This window comes from Molothrus ater, chromosome 6, assembly GCF_012460135.2.
Source record: "Molothrus ater isolate BHLD 08-10-18 breed brown headed cowbird chromosome 6, BPBGC_Mater_1.1, whole genome shotgun sequence".
NCBI classification, from domain to species: domain Eukaryota; kingdom Metazoa; phylum Chordata; class Aves; order Passeriformes; family Icteridae; genus Molothrus; species Molothrus ater.
Window position 1 is genome coordinate 26,566,750 of NC_050483.2, and position 19,972 is coordinate 26,586,721.

General features: G+C 37.0%; 1 protein-coding gene across 1 annotated transcript in view; it reads left to right on the forward strand.

Annotated features, from left to right (window-relative positions):
• The window catches only part of STARD9 (StAR related lipid transfer domain containing 9), a 96,758-nt gene that overhangs the window by 9,723 nt on the left and 67,063 nt on the right, over positions 1 to 19,972 (forward strand). Inside the window, exons 2-3 of the mRNA XM_036383811.2 lie at positions 2,282 to 2,351; positions 3,629 to 3,745. Coding sequence (XP_036239704.1) covers positions 2,282 to 2,351; positions 3,629 to 3,745 — 187 coding nt within the window. The remainder of the gene's footprint in view (positions 1 to 2,281; positions 2,352 to 3,628; positions 3,746 to 19,972) is intronic.

Sequence of the window (19,972 nt, forward strand, 5' to 3'; positions counted from 1 at the left end):
GAGAAGGATAGGAACTCAGTGAACTATTTAGGCTGGTAAGAATGGAGCATTAAGAACTGAAAATTAGGTATGCTTATGGGATTGGGAAGCAGGATAGGGCCAGTGTCATGCTTGGGCAGTGAAGGAAAGGGTGTGTGTAACCAAAGCAAGCTCTCTTCTAAACAATCCCTCTAGTTTTCTCTGTTTGCTGCTCCTCTTAAAATATTGTGAAATTCTGTCAAAATGTCCCGTTGCCTCTTAAATCAGATCTGCTGTACAGGGTAAATGTCACCTTTGTCCATTAGCTGACCTGGCAGAGATTTGTACATGGATATCCAAGTCCCCTAAGTAACTTACAGCGGAAAGCATTTGCTTGTCAAAACATTTATAAAGTTACACCTGTCCAGATTAAATGCATCAGTTGCCCATTTCTAGCTTAGGTACTCCCTGCCAGTATCCTTAGGCGCTGTTCCTTTTTCATTTGTTGTTTAGGGAGCTTTATGAGACATTGGTTCTGTGCTCAGCTCTACATAATGCAACATTTGGTACCCAGCTGTACATAAGGTGTTTCCCTTTCTCTTGGGATCTGACTTAGGGCTCTGACTCATGTGTTTAACAGCTGAATACTCACAACTTAACCAAAATCTCTGGGAGCTGTCCTTGTATTGTCTATGTGAGGAGTCACGTGTAAATATGTACTACAGGAAATACCAAGTTCAGTCTGTCTCAAGGAGGGTACCTCAAAAATCAGTGATATGAAGCAAGAGACTTTAAGGTAAAGCACTATTTCTGTCTGCAAAATGGGAACAGCTATGCTCAGAAATGTGCTTAAAACCTCTTTATGCTTGGTAAGCTCAAATGCCACAGTGATTGTCCTCATGGAAGCCTTAAGTGTCCTAAGGCATTGTTTTGAATCTTGTTTTGAATCAGAAAGCATGGGGTAAAAACTGAGAAGTGGAGAGACCCAAAGGCAGGGGATGATGTGCTTTTGGCCACCTGGAAGTCAGAGCCCACAGTGCAGGCAGATTGCAATTGGTGGGGGACTAAATACTTCTGCACACATAGAAAGGAATCTGTTAAAAGTCTAGGGCCAGGAGTGAGCAGCTGTCAGCTGGGCTTCAGTTTTCTAATTCTTGTTTCATCTTTTTAACTGCCCTCATGATACTGATCCAGGTGATTATCATGAGATATATATATACATCTAACCCCAAATGACAGTGTGGCTTCACCTTGATTTTAATAAAATTTGACAAAACTGCACTAAGGAAAAAATTGTTTTTATTTCCAAACCAATTTCTTATAGCTTTACAAAGATATTAGGCTTCATCAAAACTTTATCAGAAAGTGTACCACAAAGCAAAATATAGAGGAAATATAAATCATCTTTGTCTTGCTCTTAGCTTCTTAAACTTGGAGAAATAGGACACTGACCTCTTCTTCCTCTGTTCTATCCTACTATTTATTTAAAAATCCATTATAATTATTGAGAGGGATAAGTAAGAGATAAGAGCACCCTTATCTTCAGGTAGCTATCTTGCTGTAAGCCCAGAAATAAAATGAATTTGGTTTAAGGGGGCTTTTTGTTTGGTTGGTTTGGTTTTTTTGTTTTGGGATGTTTGTTTGGTTGGTTAGTTTTGTTTTGCTTTTTCCTCATTCTTTTCTAACATGACCCATTTGGATGTGGAAGTTGTCTGTAGTAGTCAGTCATAGCTGATTCCAGTGACAGATTTAGACAGTATATATGAGTGCATGGTCCTTTGCACTTGAGGAACAGTCCTGTCCATTTATATTTCATGACAGAGAAATGGTTTCTTCTTTGGTTTTATTGTTTGTTTGGCACTTTTTTCCCCTAAAGAGTACTTTTTGAGGACTACAACAAACACTTTGGATTAAGTGGGGAAAAATGTGACAGCTCTTGTGGCTCACAAGTCTGTGGCAGGGATCCCTACCCCACCAAGCACAGCCAGTCTGCCAGTGCTCCACTCTACTTTCTTGTAAAAGCAACAACTCTTAAATAGAAATAAAATCCCAACAATGTATTAGGAAAAACACTTCAAAGCTCTTTAATCCCCACCTTATTGGGGTTTTTTTAGCCCCCAGCTTTTGAGATACCTGAATGCAGATCTGCAAATGCTATTTTATGTCACAGAGTCTTATCTGCGTATATCTGAAGTTTCTGTTTTATAGCTCTGATTTGCAGTTTGCTAAAGTAAACATAAATTTATGAAGTTTAGAAATTTGAAATGCACCTTTCTGTTTCTTTGTATTTTAAATGGATTTTTAAAATGCGTTCTGTTTCCAGAGAGAGAGCAGAAGGAGGAAGAGTGATTGTAGAAGTTGATGACAAAGTGGCAAAAGTCAGAAATATAAAGGTATGCTTTTTGTTGTCTCCTCCTTCCCATACAAGAATCCTGATATCCTGATAATTTTCTCTGTTTGCTTGCCTATTGGATCATTCTAACAGAAATATTAAGGGAGAAGTTTAAACTGGCACAGCCCTAGAATTATTGCAGAGAAAGTGTGGGGAAGGATTGTTTTGGTTTGGGGTTAGTTTGTGTGTTTTGGGGGAAGAAATTGAGAAGGGACATAACAGACAGCTGTCTTGTCTGTATGTTATATTTATCAAAGCCTCTGCAATGCTTTTGCATGCCATCATTCAAAGCTGTTGGTAAATTGTTTAGGAATTTTTGTATATCTTGCTGTTACTAACATCTGGATAATTTCTTTCCCTGTATCTCTCCTCCTTTCATATTTCCCCTCAGAGTGCAACTGATTTGCATGAAATAGAGCAAATTGTGTAAAGCTGCACTTCAGGCCTTGGTAAAAGACCAAGAGCTATAAGAATAAACTGAGTGTAGCCATCATCTTCCTTGAGAGCTCTGGAGCCTGCATGCTTTTTTTCTGCTTAAGTTAGTGTGAATGTTGAGGTTCTAACAAAGTTATGAATTAGATCAAAACTACATGTATATGGTGTTAATTTTGTATCATGTTTTGACTCATTACTCTCCTCCTTTGAGTGTTCATAAGATTATCTGTTTTATTACCAATCACTTGGACAAAATTATATGGAAAGATTTATACAATTCCTTTAATTTCAATAATTGTTGACTCTTGTGCTAGAAAGGCTTCTCTGTCATTGTTAGTAGCCCATAAAGGTTGAGTTTGGATTGTGCAGTCCCAGTGACAGAAGCATTAACTTGCAACCATGACAAAGCAAAGGGGGAAACTGGGGAAGAGATCTGCATATTTAACTATGCAGTGGTAAAATTGTTTTCTTCTTATCACTTGGGGCCTCATTTTTGTCATGGGGTTCTCTGTGAAACAGAAGAATTTCAGAGAAATATCAAAAGGTTTATAAAGCTTTCCTGCCAATACATAGAATTTATGAAGAATTTATTTAGCTGAATTATGCCTATTGTACGTGTCTTGGGGAACCTTAGTCGTAGTAAATGAACCCTTCAGTAAAAATGCTCTAGCAGGTTTGTCATGGGTGTCTCCACCTCACTCTAAACACTACAGAAAATTTAATAAAGAGGTTTAACTCTATGCCATTGGATCCTAGATAAACTTCCCATTAACTTGGAAAATGTACTTTTGGGCTCAGCTTCAGAGTGACTTGGTCTTTCTGTCTTTTTCCTTTCATTGTCAGGTTGACAGTAGACTTGATAGCAGTTGGGACTCTAGAGAAAAAACTGTGGCCTTTAGCTTTGACTACTGCTACTGGTCAGTTGATCCTGAAGATCCAAAGTATGCATCTCAGGAAATGGTGAGCGATGCTTCATGTCCACATTCCCATCCCATTTTGTCCTTCATAATCATGTCTTCAGGAAGATACTGAGATATATAACATGAGAGATCTCCTTTTCTATTCTGCCCCCATCTTTTTCTTATTTTGTTTGCAATACCACAGTGTTCAGGCCTCTGTCTGAAACAGGTGCAGTTGGAATGCAATACCCTTGTTTGTCAGCCAATGCACACTTTCCTTAGATATGTTACATTTGGCAGTGATCATTAATGGTGATGATCTGACGACTCTAGCTTGGAAATGAGATTTTTTTTCAGGAGCAGATGTCATGATCTAGTGGGAGAAAGCTCTGAAAGAAAGTAAGAGTGATTCTCTGAGAGGATCAACAGTGAAGTAATCACATCTTTAATGGCAGAAAACTTTAGTTACACCATATTGTTCAGAGATATTTTCCTTGATAAACCGTCAGAAATCTCTTGTAACTAATGGAGAGTCCTTCTGTCTTCAGAACCAAGCTTTGGTTAATTAATAAAAAAGAAGATTGAAGGATTTGGAATTGATATATGATGTTATTAAACAAGGAATGTTAATAAACAAGGAATTATTAAATCTACAAATAAATACAGTGCACAGCAAAGCTATCCAAATATATAATTATATAAGCAAACGTATTTTGGCATTAAAATCAGGTTTTACTGCTGTTTTATTTCCCAAATTATGCATATTTCATTTCTGTCTGTTGTGAGAACAGCTGTCCTGAAATTTTGACCTGTATAATTGTGTTGTTTTTCACAGAAATTATGATTTAAGACTGACTTAGTCCTGTAAAATTTGTATTTCTGGTAGTGATGAGCACAGGACTGTTTTTATTTTTGGGAGTCAATATTTGAAAAACTGTCACATTTGGAAATTAGTATAACTGTAGGTGAAGTTCTTGACTGTGCTTTATTTCCTTCCTGGTACAGTAGTGTGGAAGATACTTCTTGAGCTTGGGAAGTATTTTAGTGTTTAAAAAATAAAATGGTCTTTCTGAAGCACTTGGCACTAGATAAACTTCTATTTTAGGGATTGGAAAAACCAAACATTTAAATGTTGATCTGTTTGGGTTACCCCCAGCCCCATTTATATTTTCTTGTTTGTTTTGATTTTGTGTTCATTATGAGTTTGATACATAATACAAGTAGAAGCTTGCTTCTTAAAACTGTTAACAATATGGTGCCTTTCTAGTTGGAATGGTTTAGCAAATGAAATGCTGATAAATTCTGCCTGCCAAGTCAGTTTTAGCTCTACTCTGTGAGAGAAATTATCAGAACTGCCAAATGGAAAATACAAATATTGGCTACAAATGTAAGTTTTTGTTCTTGTTGTTATTAAATACAAGTGTGACTGAAGAAGAATGCAAAATGCAATATAAACAGTTCAGCTTCCTTGCTGGGTTTTAGTAGCTGTTTCAGACTATGTGGAGAACTCTGTATTATCATGCAATACAGTTTTATCTGACAAAAACAGTGTGGGGGAACCATGAACACCTGGGCCATAGAAAATTGAGAAATGGGCAGTAGTTTCTTTATTTGTGCCTGATGCTGACTGAAAGGACATCCAATGCTACTCTGTGGAACTGCTGGGTTGCTGAGACAGATGCCCTGTGTGAGATAAGGAAAGTCAAAAGATGGACTGGTGTTTTGACAGGCCTGGAGCCATGAGGGAATTACTTGGGCTTTTTGCCTGTCTTTGTGATTGTGGAACCAGTAAAATGTACTTCAAATGTCCTTGAGAAGAGGCTGCTGGGATACTGCAATCTTACCATGCTTTTGGGCATTTTCTCCCCTCTTACACTGCATGAACGAATTTATTGTACTAATGCCATGTTTGGAATCGTTGCTTCAGTGCTGAGCTGACAACAATGATGTTATCAGCAGCCAAAGGAGGTTCAGTACCACTCTCATCCTGTAAAAGCTTTCTTTCACAAGCTGACCTTGGATTACTTTTCCCTAAAAGATGTCCTGCCAACTGTTATCATATGTGATTGGTGTATTGGTAGAGGATGAAAAGTAGATAAAAGTATCTGTCTTGAGATTCGTTTTTGTAGAATGCTGTCTTTTAGTAAACTATTATTTTTTCCTCTTGTAGATGGATGTATAAAAATCAATCCTAACAGTCTCTTCAGTTAAGGACTCTGTGACAGTGTAACAATAGTGTGAGGGCTGCAAATCCTAGTGCTTTAAGTAGGATTTTAAAGATACAACTCTGCTTCTCTGAATACTTCTTACAGTTTCTTCCAGATATTAACATTGTACACGTCAGGTTCCTGTATCCTGCATTTCAGAGATGTGTACACACAATACATTTTATTCCTCATATACTTTGATCGAATACTTCAAAGGCACTTATAAGAGTCTTAAGCCACATGTGTATAAGTACTTTCGAATGTTTGGGAGATGAGTTTGGATTCATTCTTCTGTTTATGAAGGCTGTTCATTCCCTGTCTCCTGTACTTTATTTGTATTTTCCAAAAGGGGACTACATGTTGCCCATCTTGTATGTTTTTCCCAATACATTCATGTTAGTATTTTTTTAAGTAGGGAAAGTGTTTTTTCTTTTTAATTTGGGAAAAGCAGACTTCCAATACAGTAAACTGAGGAGGAACTGGACTAATGTAGTAAAATCTGTAATGTTCATGCGACAGATTATATGCCTTTACTTTTGTTTTTTAATAGCACTGAAAGAAGTGCTATTAAACAAAACAAACAAAAACAACAACAACAAAAACCCACAAAAAAGTGTAATCATTTTTGAGACAGAGTGTAGATTTCTTCTGTCACAGGTTGATACAGAATTAGTTCAGTCTCACAGGGGAAAATGCTGATAGTCTGCACCTGGGCTTTACCACTTGCAAACAATGAAGTAGTTTCATCATGTCTCCCCATATCCTTGTACTAAGGGTTTTTTGGGAAGTGATTTTTATTTGGTGTAAAATCTTCTTTAGTACAGGGGGGCATTTTGTGTGATTATTGCTTCCTTCCCACTCCCGTCCTCCCCAGATCTCTTCAGATACCTGTGTGTAGCTCAGGATTGTTTTCCAAAGACAATGTTGGAAATCCATCACTCTTTGGCCATTATATAATTATGGGACTATTCTTTCCTAGATATTCATGACATATTTTCATTTTGCAGTAAAAATACTGTGTGATAATGTTATTTTAGTGCTATTTAGTTATAATTTTTATTCTTACAGGTAGAATCAGCAAGCCTGAGTCTTTCTGCTGGTTAGCAGAAAGATAGTTGTTAGATAGCTGAATGTGATAGTTGTTATATATGTGCTGTGAGATATTTATAGCTGTCTCAGAAACAAACATCTAAGTTTAGTCTTACGCAAATTTTTGTCTGGCATAGAACAGTGTGTTTCAATCTTTTGAGCTTCCCTTGTAAAACTTAATACAGCTCTTAGTGAATATTTCCCCAAATCTGTTTTAGCTCCACTAAACAGAGAACATTTAAAAATGTTGTGAAACTTACATAACTGCTCATTTAAATCCTACTGATTAAAAAATGTATTTCAGCTTAGGGAAAAAATATGTTTCAGCAAGCACAATTAAGCAAAATCATAAGGGTAATTTGCAGAAGAGCAAGAAACACAGGAACACATGCAAGCAGTAAGTATTCTTGTAGCTTCAGTCCCCAGCTTCCCTGCAGGCACGCGTCCCATCTGGGCATTGTGCGCGCTCAGTACCCGCGGTGGGCAGAGTGACCCACAGGATGTGCCAGCAGGTGTGTGCACACAGAGCTGCCACAGAGAGCTGGTGTGGGACAACCTGCTCCTTTTGATAACAGCAGTATGTTCCATGACTAATAGGCTTTGAATGGTAGATATAATGAAATCCAGAAAAGTTAAAGTTCCCAACCAGCACTGACTTCAGGGGGGTCCAAAACTCTGACTGGGTTTTATTGAAACGCTTTCTGCAGCCTAGTTTTTTGTACCTTAGTGCAGCAGTTTGATGGAGATGATAGTGTTTATAAGGGAAATAATAATTTAGACTTTAGAATTTTTTCCTCAGGCTTCCTAAAGAATTAAATAAATTATATTCATATTGGCCTAAGAATTTTACACTTCTGGGCTTGACCTGATAAGTGTGTTATTTTGGTTTGACACAGTATATTTGGTTTATGCTGGTGTGAATATTCCTTCAGTGTCACTCTGAAAATTATCATTCTCAGTAATACTGTGACTCTCAATGGCCCTTCTAAGATATATCCATAAAAGCCCTTGAACAAAAAGGCTGTGGCCAAACAGAAAGATAACTGTCTTTGAGGTAAATCTACGAAACATAAGAGTGCACAGAGGCTAAATAGCTGAGTGATTACAAGAGTGATACTCTTGCATATTTTTCCCTGAAGGAATGCATTGTCTTGTTTGAAGAGAAGCATCTGCCTATCAAAGAAAAAAAAAGTATTTTCAAGATTTTGTTATGGATTTCGCTGTATGTAGGGGTTCCATGTGAAGAGTATTACCTTAATAAATCAGGATAGTTTATAGTAAGAAAGCAGTAAGAGTATGAAAACAAATCTTATTGCAAATCTAGTAACTGCTCATAACTTCTTGACCTTCTCACCCTACACCTTCCTATTCTTCAGCAGTTGTTTACTAATTTAGGTGAAAGAATAACTTTGATCCTTTTTTTTTTGGTGCTCTTCCACCGTGCATTTGAACCACTGAGAATTTTACAAGATTGTTCAAAAGCAAGAAAGCAAGACCTGTTCAATTAAAGGTTGTTTATTTCTAAACTTTATATAGCAAGTAACACAGGCTCTGTGCCTGTCTGTCCATTCCACATTTGTAGCTAGGAAGAGCTCCTTTCTCTTCAAACACGTTATGTAATTATTTCTGTCTTTATAAATATATTAATTGGAAAAATTACTCTTTGCTCTGAAGGCAGAAATGGGGATTACTGATGGTTCATGTGATAGAATATGTATGAGTCCTGCGAAGGGTTTTTTCATTTCTTGTTTGTTTAAAAGTATCCTAAGTGCTTTCCATCATGTCTGGCTTCGCAGCATAACTGGGTTTTATACTATTTCCAGCTACAAAAAGTAGTTGGGGAAAGGGGCTTATAGGCCTTTTTTTTTAGTTGCTTGTCAAAGCATAGCTGGAAAGTGAATAAAGAAACAGATATTTAGGATACTTTTGGCTTTTTTTACCCCCAAGGGATTTGTTTACTTGTTTTACATGTTCAACTGCAAAAGCTTAGAAAAGTTGCACAACAGTATTGTTCAGAAGGAAAATATTGCAACATACTTTCCAACTCTTCATTAAAACTAAGTCACTGTATTCCTTCCTTTTTTTTCTTAAGTGCAAACAAAGTCATGTGCTGAACAACTTTACCTGAGAGACCATTCCTCACTAAGCTGGGTTTGTGACACTTCCGCGCCTCTGTGCATTCCCTGCAAGATTAAAATTTTAAATTATCTTGTAAATGATCAGGACAAAATCAAAATCTTATATGTCATATGAGACTAATTATAAAAAATATAATACAATGAACTTCTAATTTAGATACCTTGAAAAATTATTCCAGTTTTTTCTCTCTCTGTCCTGTTCCCCTCCTTGTCTTGTAAAAGAAGGGAGAAAGAGAAGGCAGCAGGAGCTGTGGGTGTAAAATGGCATTTTCGCACAAAATATTTGAAAAGCAGTAAGCATTCCATCCACAAGATTTTTTTTTCTTCAATCCAGAGTGAGAGAGAAGTGAAAAGAAGAATGTGCTATAAGAAAAAGGCTTTTTGTGCAATAATTGGATCCATATATAGCAGATTATGATGGAGACAGGGAAGCCACCATGAGTGCATGTTATTGATCTTCTGCCAGCAGCACAGCTGCTGTGTTCAGTTTGTGATCAAATAAGGTCATTCTTTCTGACTATACCAAGACTTCTTTGCTGAAAACTTCTCTGGGAACTATTGGGAATAATTGCAAACTTCAAAGTGTTCTTTGTCGGAAGACAAAAAGAATCAAGTTGATTTTCAATTTATTGAGGTATTGAATTAATTGATAGAAATAGTTGTATACATTGATAGGCAACTGGCCTAATGCAGATACAGTTCAAATATGAAGCCAAAACAAGAGTACACAAGAAAGGATTAAGCTGAGGGAAAACAGTAAACTATTTAACAAACAATGAAATGAGAGATTTTCTGACTGTTCCATCTGCTAATGCTCATGCGCAGTGATTGTTTCCCTGCTAGGCACTGACCATTGCTTACTAGATACACAGAGCACATTCTTTACAATAGGCACTCAGTATAGCTCACTAAATACTATTGAAAGGATCTGTGCCTTCAACAACTTAAAAGTAAAAAAGAATCAAGTTCTTCGGGTGTTGTGCATGTTTGCAGTGAGCCTGCACATGAGCAGTCTGAATTACTTCTACAAATCTTGTGATACTTGCATGTCTTAGAAGTAAAACCAAGAACTTGTATAATGATCTGCAAACTTTCTGAAGTCACCAGCAAAGTACGCTTATTTGGATGGATGATATTTTTTATCTTTTTAAATTAAGAGGTTAAGATGTGAGATACAGATATTTTTAAGAAAAAAATCTTCTATATAGATAAGCTGTATGTGGATGTTGATTGTTCTTACTTGCAGATGGGCATTCACAGTTTAAATTCCACTATGTAATCAGACCACAGTCTTTCTTCCATGTTCATAAAATAGTGGCTTTTTTCCCCCTTCTTTTAATGTAAGGACTATTCTATACCCTTTCTATTTTGCAAGGAGGGTTACCTTGTTCATCTGTAAGAATTTCCACACCATGGCTACTCACAGAAGGAAAGGTCATATTCATGGTACTTCGAAGGCTGCAGATTGATCCAAGATTAGTCTTTAACTTGGATTGAATTTTCCCTAATCTTATCAATACTATATGAATAACTTTGGTTAGACTTGTCTTTTGGGAGCTGAAATTACTGAAAAATTAGTCTGAACTTCAGCTAACTCTCCAAGATCATGTAGGTCTGTGAGTTCTGTAGTCAGTGGATAGAAAGGTGTTGATAGACTTTTGCAGGGAGACTGGTCCAGGTTTGGAGATTTTTATTCTCTGGGTGTGAGGTTTTATTTTAGTGAGCAGCCTCCTTCCGAAAGATTTTGTTGGGCAGAACTGTGCTAGCATTGAATAGTGAGATATATTATAGCAACACCTGTGATTGAGTTCCACACAGCCTATTTGTTTATCTCTGAAAATGAGCCATGTTTCTGACATGTTGGAGGCATGAGACTGGACTTGCATGCATATGTAGCTGAAGTCTGATAAACCTAAACAATATGCATATGTCCAGAGTCACTCTTTATTAAAGTGTCTGGTATGATCAGCAGTTGTTCCTTTATATTATAGCAAAAAGCACCCCTTCCCTTTTTTGTAAATTTGTGCTCACTTTATTTATCTTCAGTAGTAGCTGACTTTTATATTTTTCTATTAACTAAGATATGCCTCAGGGAGATATGTGTGTGTGGCCTTGAACACAAACTGAATGAATCATCATTTTGGCTGTATCTGAGTACCTGCATGTTGACTCCCTATTCAGCTTCATTTTTAATTTTTAATCACCAAAAAAGCATGTCCTTGAGAACTTCTATGTGAAAAGAAAAATTAACATATCCATTCACTTGTGGCTTTTCCGACAAAGTAATTTCTTACTTTACGGATGGCAGTTCCTTTATGCTGTGTAAGACAGAGTGAAGATTAATAAAATTAATTCAGTCTAGAAATGCTTACCAGTAGCTCCAGCACATCAAAATCGAAATTCTGAGTGTCAGTTTAGGTTTCATCATCCTCAGATGTACACACCAGTATGGGTAAGTTTTCACTCTTTATAATTTCAGTGTTACAATGTTAGGACATTCTCATCTGAAGAAGGGGAGATGATGTTCGTATTTTAGAGTCGCAAATGTATTTTGAGGGATGTCTACCAAATTACATCACTGTCACATAAAATAGTTGATTAATAAGTTGATAAATATGTGGACCATTTCAATCAGTTCTTGCTGGAAATGTCTTATTCCTGAGATGCTGAATGGCAACAAATATTTTCCTCAATTGATTGGGGGTTTCTTTATGTGTGCCTGTAAGGATTGACTGCTTTCCAAATCACACCTAATAATGTTAAAATAGATATCTGCTTCTGTTCTACTTTTATTGCAAGTGTTTTCCATTTTCAGCCATCCCCTTCCTGCACACACATATGTGCTTAAGAGTGTGTACATGGATTGTATCATCAGTAGTTAGTGCTTTTATGGTGTTGCTGGCAGGTTTTCTTGTGAAGAGTCAAGTCTCTCTAAAGAGTATGCACCTCATCCCACCCCATGTAACAGACCTACAAATAAAACACCAGGTCTGAACAATTAATCTAACAAAGTGTGAGGATCCAGACCAGAATTAATTAACATGGTCTATTTTTTTATATTTATGGATTTTTATTTTTTTAGGATAAAGGTGGATAAAGGAAGCATTCTCTAGTTAGCATTGGAGAACTGGAAAGAGAAATGGTAGGGAATTTTTTTATTCAATGGAAAGTAGGCATACTTTCGGGGAAGTTTATATTTTTCAGTTTCACATGTCATTTTGAAGAGCTGTATACATCTCTGGACTTTGTTTCATTTGGAATATGACTAGGTGGGAGAGTCCAAATGACCGAATTTCTTATAGCTGTTTTGAAGTAGGAGAAAAGATTGAATCATGTTAAAAATCTAGAGAGAGAGAGTTGATAAGAATTTATCATTGAAGTAATGGTGGTTTTTTCTATTCTAGCCCATTCAAATTCCAATCAAATGAAAGGGTTTGGTGGAGCCAGTTATAATTTTGAAGCCTAAATTAATCTAATTTCTGTAATGATTGTGAAATGTCCTAGTCCACAACTTGAGGCTGTTACTTGTTCTTTTTTGATTGTTTAGGGGTTTTTTGACAGCTAACACTGCTGTATCTCTTTGTTATTTTTAATGTGCCTTATAGCTCTAAACCTAGAAATTGAAACTGAATTTCCAATTCGTATTCGGAAAATTAGCAACTGTTTTGATTTTTGAGTGGAAAATAAGATAATTTAAAGCCTGGGCTCAGGTAGCTTTTATATTTTTAACTTAAACTCAAATTCAGCAGAAACTCCAAAGAACTGTTAATGTCTTGAAGATACATTTAGTCCGAAAACAAAGATTTTGGAGGATTGAAGAAACTTGCTTTCAGCTATTCATGTTTTCCTTTACATCATTTCTGTGTGTTTGACTGTGCTCAGTACACCACAATGCTTTTATTGTCTCGCTTCCTACTGATTGTCATTTGCATAAATTTGTTCTTTATTACAATATATGGAATGTAATCTTTTTCTGTTCCATTTATTATGAATGCAATTCAGGCAACTGAATTTCATAGGCATGTTGAGTTGAAAGAGGAACCAAAAGAGATTAGAAGTTCATTTGATTAGAAGATCGTCTTTTGCCCCTGATTTTATCATCTAAGGGTTGATTTTAGTTTTTTTTCCCTATAGCAAACTCAGCTGTATGTGTACAGGCCCTCCTTGAGGCCAGGGAATATTCCATGAGCACTGCAGCCTGGTCATCCATAGTGTTAAACTGTTATGTGGCTCCTGGTGCTGTTTGGCCTGGGATAGCTGCTACTTCTTGTAATGGTTTGGAGGCACAGCCCAGGAACTGGCAGGGACCAGAAGTTTTCCTGTGGCTACCCTGCCTTGGAGGCTGAGAGCTCTTGATAGTGTGAGCATGGGCTGTTCTGTGCCATACGGGCTGGGCATGTTTAAATTGCTGCTGATGGGAGCTGGCTGAAGAGTTGTGGGTTGTGAGTTAGGGGTGGAGAGTTAATTACGGGGGCTGAAGTTTGATGCATGCAGTTTGGCACTTTTTTGCATAGCTATGCTTCATAGTGAGTATCAAGAAATCAAGAATTTTTTTTCTTTTTTAAATATGTGGTCCACAAGATAACTAGCAGCATGTACATTGTAATGTTTTTCTGGGGCTGATACAGTTGGGAAAGAATCTCAGAGTCTGCCTTTCTTGCAGTCAGACTCTGGTTAACAGATTAATTTCTAAAAATGAGAAAAAGGACTTGGGGAGAGAAATTATTTGATAACAGAAATAGAAGAAACAATCTTACATGTAGAAAAATATTATAAAAGTATGCTTTTCAAGTCAGTCTTTGACTTTTTCAAAGTGATTGAGGGACTAATGAAAAAAAATGTTGGAAGTGAAATGTTTTAAATTGCTGTACTGTGTGCTTTGTACTGGGCAGCTTTGATCAAAGCAGGCAGCCATTTTTAAAGAATTTGCAGATGCTGTGGCCTTCTTTTGCTGTGAGAGCAGAGTATACAGATCCTGAATGTAAGAAATACCCAATGCTTCTGCTGAAGTCATTACACTGAAAAGAGAGAGTCTGCACCCAATTCCCAGGGAGATGCATGGTCATCTTAAACAGCACAGCTGTTTGGAAATCACCTATTGACTTCAACACAGGGTCATTATATTCTATAGTCTTTTGAAACAGTAACAATATTTTCTAGTATCTGAATTTCTAGCTGAATTAATGGTGTGACTGTTCTCTACCTAAAAGAGAAAGTAGTGCAATTAGAAATATAGATTAATAGGTTGGCATATTTAAAACCATCCTGAGGTTTTATGTGAATCTTTTTCTGAATCATTTATTGCAATAAGTTTACTGTAACAAGACACTTGTATTAAAAAAGAGTTGAGACCTGTATTTAAAATTTATTGATTTAGCATATACTCAATACAATGAATGTATCTTGGGGTAGAACCGACAATCAAGTTGCGACCAAAAGTGACAGAATTTATACCTCATTACAGAATATTGTATCAATAAGCTGAAAAGAATATGAAGAAGCAACCTTCAGCTAGCTAAATCCTGCAAATGCATTAATTTCCCACATTTCATTCCTTTGTAAATATGTTTTCTGAACATCTATTCTGGCTCTGCTCATTGCTTGTTCATTTCTTACCCATTTTAGTGTGCTGCATAGCATAAAATCCTAATTTGTAAAGGAACAATATTTAATACATCTTCAAGAGCTTTCAATGCTGATGAAATTTCTTCATTCTGTGTCATTTTTCTGTATGACAACTCTTCATGTATTTTATTAGTTAGGGAGAAAAAATTCTGGTTTTCTTGTACAATCAGATATGTTCCTCTGAATATTTTAAAAGTTTGGGTTTTTTTTTTACCCCAGAAAACATCATGTCTGAGAGGGAAAAACCAGTATTTTCTTCACAGGCAGTGCCTTGCCACTGTACTATGAATTGTTTTCTTTTTGACAGCTTGCCAAAGGATCTTTGTTCATCTTGGTAATACCAATGATTTGGTTATTACTAGGCTTGTAATGCCACACAAATATGTGACCTTAATTGAGACATGGAGATTCCCTGGTTCTGATGGCTGGGGTTTTTTACTGATTTTTTTTAGGAGATCTGCATCTTTTAATTTTTGAAAATATATGGTGTTAACTTTTGCCCTGTGGGAGTATTGGGATAGTTGGGTTCTTCTAAATTTTACAAACATTTTTAGAAGTTTTACAGATAATGTGAACCATCTTGCTTTTTGCATTATGATAGCTAAACAAAGTATAGTATGAACTATTGAACCATCTTCATAGTGTGCCTTGCCCAGTTTTGAGGCTGGTGTGGTATGAAGTGAGCAGGGAAGAGAATGGCAGTATAAAACAATAGTTCTGTCCAACCTGAGTTATTTCTGCCCCTAGGAGACCTGAAATAAAAGAAACTGGTACTCTGCACCTTTTTTTTAGTGTAACATTTGTAGTTAGGTGAGCTGTGGGTGTTCATGGCAACTTCAGCTGTTAATATGCACTCCTTGTAAATTGGAAGTGAACAGAGCTCCAATGACCTTGAAAAAGAGCAGAAATAACAATTTACTGAAGCACTAGCCCTGTCAAACTTCATTCTTAATATATTGTTGAGAATAGGATGCCAAAACCTCTCTCTGTGAATTCGTGAATCACCTTAAATTGCCTCCCATTGTTTGGATTCTCCTGGAAACTGTTAAAAACCATACAAATTTACAAAGGACTTTTTTTCCGTAGGGTTTTGTGCAGCTCCAAACCATTTTTTATTTTATTTCTTTTTCAAGTTGTGGGACATACTATGGAAAACATTCTCTTTTCTTTACACTAGAAGAAATCAAACATAAGTCTTTAATATTGCAAGAATATTTGAAGAGCTGAATCACAGTCAAGAAATTTGCTTTTGGGGATTTGACTGGTGATTCTTGATCTTCTCAATGTACATTGAAGTCATATCTGAATTCATAAAATGTGTAGATTTTTCCTTCATATCCTTTTTGTGGACATCAGCTGCACCTTTAGTTCAGACCTGTCAAGTAGGTGTTTCAAGAGACAGGCATAAAATAAGTCCCACTGCTGTAAAGCAGTTTACTCAGTGGAAATGTCACTATTCCCTGCTTATTGCAGAATGGGTTGAGTAGACGACCTTTAAAAGTCGAAGAGTCCAAAAGTCCAATTCTATAGAATTATTAGGGTTGGAAAAGACCTCTAAAATAATTCAGTCCAACTGTTAAAATAGCACCATTTTGTTCATCACTAGGCCATGTCCCCAGTTGCCACATCCACAAATCTTTTAAACACTTCCAGGGATGGTGACTCCACAACTTCCCTGGGCAACCTTTTCAGTGAAGAAAATTTTCCTGATATCCAATCCAAACCTTCTCTGGTACATCTTGAGGCTGTTTCCTTTCATCCTGTCAACTGTTACCTAGGAGAAGAGGTTCACCCACACCTCACCACAACCTCCTTTCATGTAGTTGTTCAGACTGACAAGATTTCATGTGAGCTTCCTTTTCTTTTTCCAGGCTAAACAACTTCAGCTTCCCCAGCCACTGATCTTTTGACACATACTCCAGACCCTTCTCCAGCTCCACTGCCCTTCTCTGGACCCACTCCAGCACCTCAATGTCCGTATTGTAGCAAGGTGCCCAAAACTGGGCGCAGGGTTTGAGGTGTGGCCTCACCAGGGCCAAGTACAGGGGAACAATCTGCCCTGGTCCTGCTAGCCATGCTATTGCTGACATAGGCCAGGATGCCTTTGGTCTTTTTGGCCACCTGGGCACACAGTGGCTCATGTTCAGCCAGTGTCAGTCAGCACCCCCAGGTCCTTTCCTGTTAAGCAGCTTTCCAGCCACTCTTCCCAAGCCTGTAGTGCTGGCTGGGTTGGTTGTCCAGGATCTGGAACTTCACTTTGTTGAACCTCAGATGATTGGCCTGGTCTATTGATACAGCCTGTCCAGATCCCTGTGTAGAGCCTTCCTGCCCTCCAGCAGATCAACACTCCCACCCAAATCAGCATCATCTGTTAACTGGCTAAGTGTGCACTCAGTCCCCTCATCCAGGTCATTGAAGACATTAAACAGGACTGGCCCCAGTACTGAACCCTGGAAAACCCCACTGGATGTAACTCCACTGACCACCACTCTTTTGGCCTAGCCATCCTGCCAGTTTTCTACCCAATTTATGGTGCACCTGTGTTGTCATTATATTGCAAAGGTTTCATATTGTTGTCTCCTTAGTGCAAGAGTTTCATGCTTCCTTGATACTTCTCGTAGGCAGCTCCTCCAAGCACTGACTCTTTCTTCTCACAGTAGCCAACTGACTCCACTTCACCCTCAGCCAACCAATCCACTCTTTTAGAACACTCTTCTTCTTATTGGCTACAGCTGTGGCCTGTTAAAGTCAGGCCTGCTCCTAATCTTTACTAATTAGCCCAGCTGCAACTCTTTATGGGGTAAGATTACTTTCTATACTACCTTTATTTACTTATATTCTATCACCCTACACACCTGTAAGCCCTGCAAATATTCTAAGAACTGTCCATTTTGTCTTTATTTTAAGTAAGCAAGCAACAGAAATAAAAATATCTCTAGTGATTAAAACAGATATAGTCCTAAGTCTGTTGCCTGAAACTAGGATGATTTTTTTTTTCTTCCTGTGAAATAGAAGTAGAGACTGCTGTGTTTTATAAAAATCATCCTTCTCATCTCCCTAGTTATGGAGGTATAATTTCTTTTAAACAAGAAACTGTTGCAGTAGAGTGCCAATGCTTCTGGTTTGTGCAGTAACAGCATAATTTTTTTTTAATAGATAATGAGCATTGCTTTATTAACATAATATACTGCTACACCTTGTTTAATGTCACAGTTTACAAATGTCTGTATTGTAGTGTAGAATCAGCTTACAGGTTGGTTCCAACAGTCTCATCATTGCAATTGTAAAAAACTGAAATCTGAGGTACAGTTAAGAACAAGCACCAGTGAGTTCCATGAGCACTTGCAAGGCTCTCCCCAGATTCAATAATGTCAAATGCAGAAAATTTACCTCTAGAAGCATGATGTCAAGCATGTTGGGTTTAAGTACCATTGAAATGCAGTCATTGCTGATAGTTTTACAACCAGAATATGCCTTGTAGAATTTCTGCTGGCATTTTAAAAGAATTATTGATAAAAATAACTATTTCCAATGTCTTGTCATCTCTTTTGTTCAACTTTTACTTTCTTTTGGTCTCTTGTATGAAGGTTAAAAATTGAGCTGATTGCTAGGGAAGTATATTTTATAGGCTTAAGAATTGTTTTCCAGTGTTGTAATTTTAAGAGTTGGTGATCTAATAGCAAAAATATCAAATTGAGCTAGATGACATATGAAAAGAGAATACCCATTTCCAGCTGAAGGAAAAAAACACAGAAATCTGTCTTGATAGTGTCATTGTGCTGTTGTTTGAGTATTTCAAACAGTTGTTAGCCCTTACTGAATTACTGAAAAATTTAAATCACTACTTTTTCCTTCTACCTCTTGGTAATAAAGTTACAGAACAATCTTTTTTCCATCTCTATCCTCAGTCTTCTCACAAAATTAAGGGGCAGTTATTTAAGAGACACAGATGAGAATGGGTATTTATCTCTGCTGTCTTGTACAAAAAAAAATTGCTAACTTCATGTTGTTTTTCTTTACTTTCCTTTCACATGGAATCACAGACATCCACTAATGACCTGGGATCTTAGCCAAGAGCTAGAGGCAGTGGGAGAAAATGCAGGATATTTATAACTTCATTATAATCCATCGTTTATTCCTTGCTCCCTTCATTGTAAGAGGGGTATCATTCAGTATAAAAAAAACACTTAACTCTCACAGTATTTATTTTGCTCATTTTAAGAGTATCAGTAAAATTAACTGCTCTACTTTTTTTTATTCTTATTTCTTTTCAGTGGTCATTCGGGCACAGATAACAATGGTATCACAACATTTAAAGTGACAGCTTACATTATTTTTCAAGGCATGAAGTAATATCAGGGGCAGGGAAATGAGATGTCTAAAACATCTGGCCATGGAGTAAAACAGTGTAACTGTAGATAATATTGTGTTGCTTCTTCCAGCTGTGACATTAACCTTTGCTAGACCTTTTGAAAAGCTGAAGATTTTAGCTTCCCCCACAGTTCCATTATTGAATGGTCTGGCCCAGAATTCACTCAGGAAAAATTTTCCTTCCTGGGGTATTGCTGGCACTGGTCTGAGTCACAGTGTTACTGTTCTGCTGTTGAAGATGCATAGCACAGAAATTAAATCTCTACCTCTAATATCCAGCACTCAAACTGTGGTCCCAGGTTCTTGGGACAGAGAAATAAAACCACTTCATTTCTCATCTACTCATTAAGTGGTTTGTAGAAACTGTGTGTAGCTGGCAATTTATTTCCAATCTTCTTGCTTTCCCTAAGGATGCTTACGGAAGTTTTTATCTATTTTAAAGACCCCAAAACCACAAAATGCTATGTGTGAATCTTAAAGTATTCATTAATAAAGCCAAAAATTGTCTGGTGTTTTTCAGTGTAGAAAGCTTTATTATGACAAATATAGCTGGACTAAGCTAAATCAATATTGATGCAGTGTCAAATGCTGTAGAGTTTGGATTATATGGCTATTACATTAAAATTCCTCTTCTATAAATCAGTGATAACACAATAGGAATCCCTGTTGGAAAGGAAAAGAGATGAGAGGTAGGTGCTTTTGTACAGGTAGATGAAAATACACACACACAATTTATAAATTGGACCGATGTGGTAAGCAGCGATTTTTTTCCTTTTTTCAAAAGGTGAGATTTTTTAAATGAGTGAATAAGATGTGTTCTCATGAATACACCCTATTCATGGTGCTTATTGCTGAATT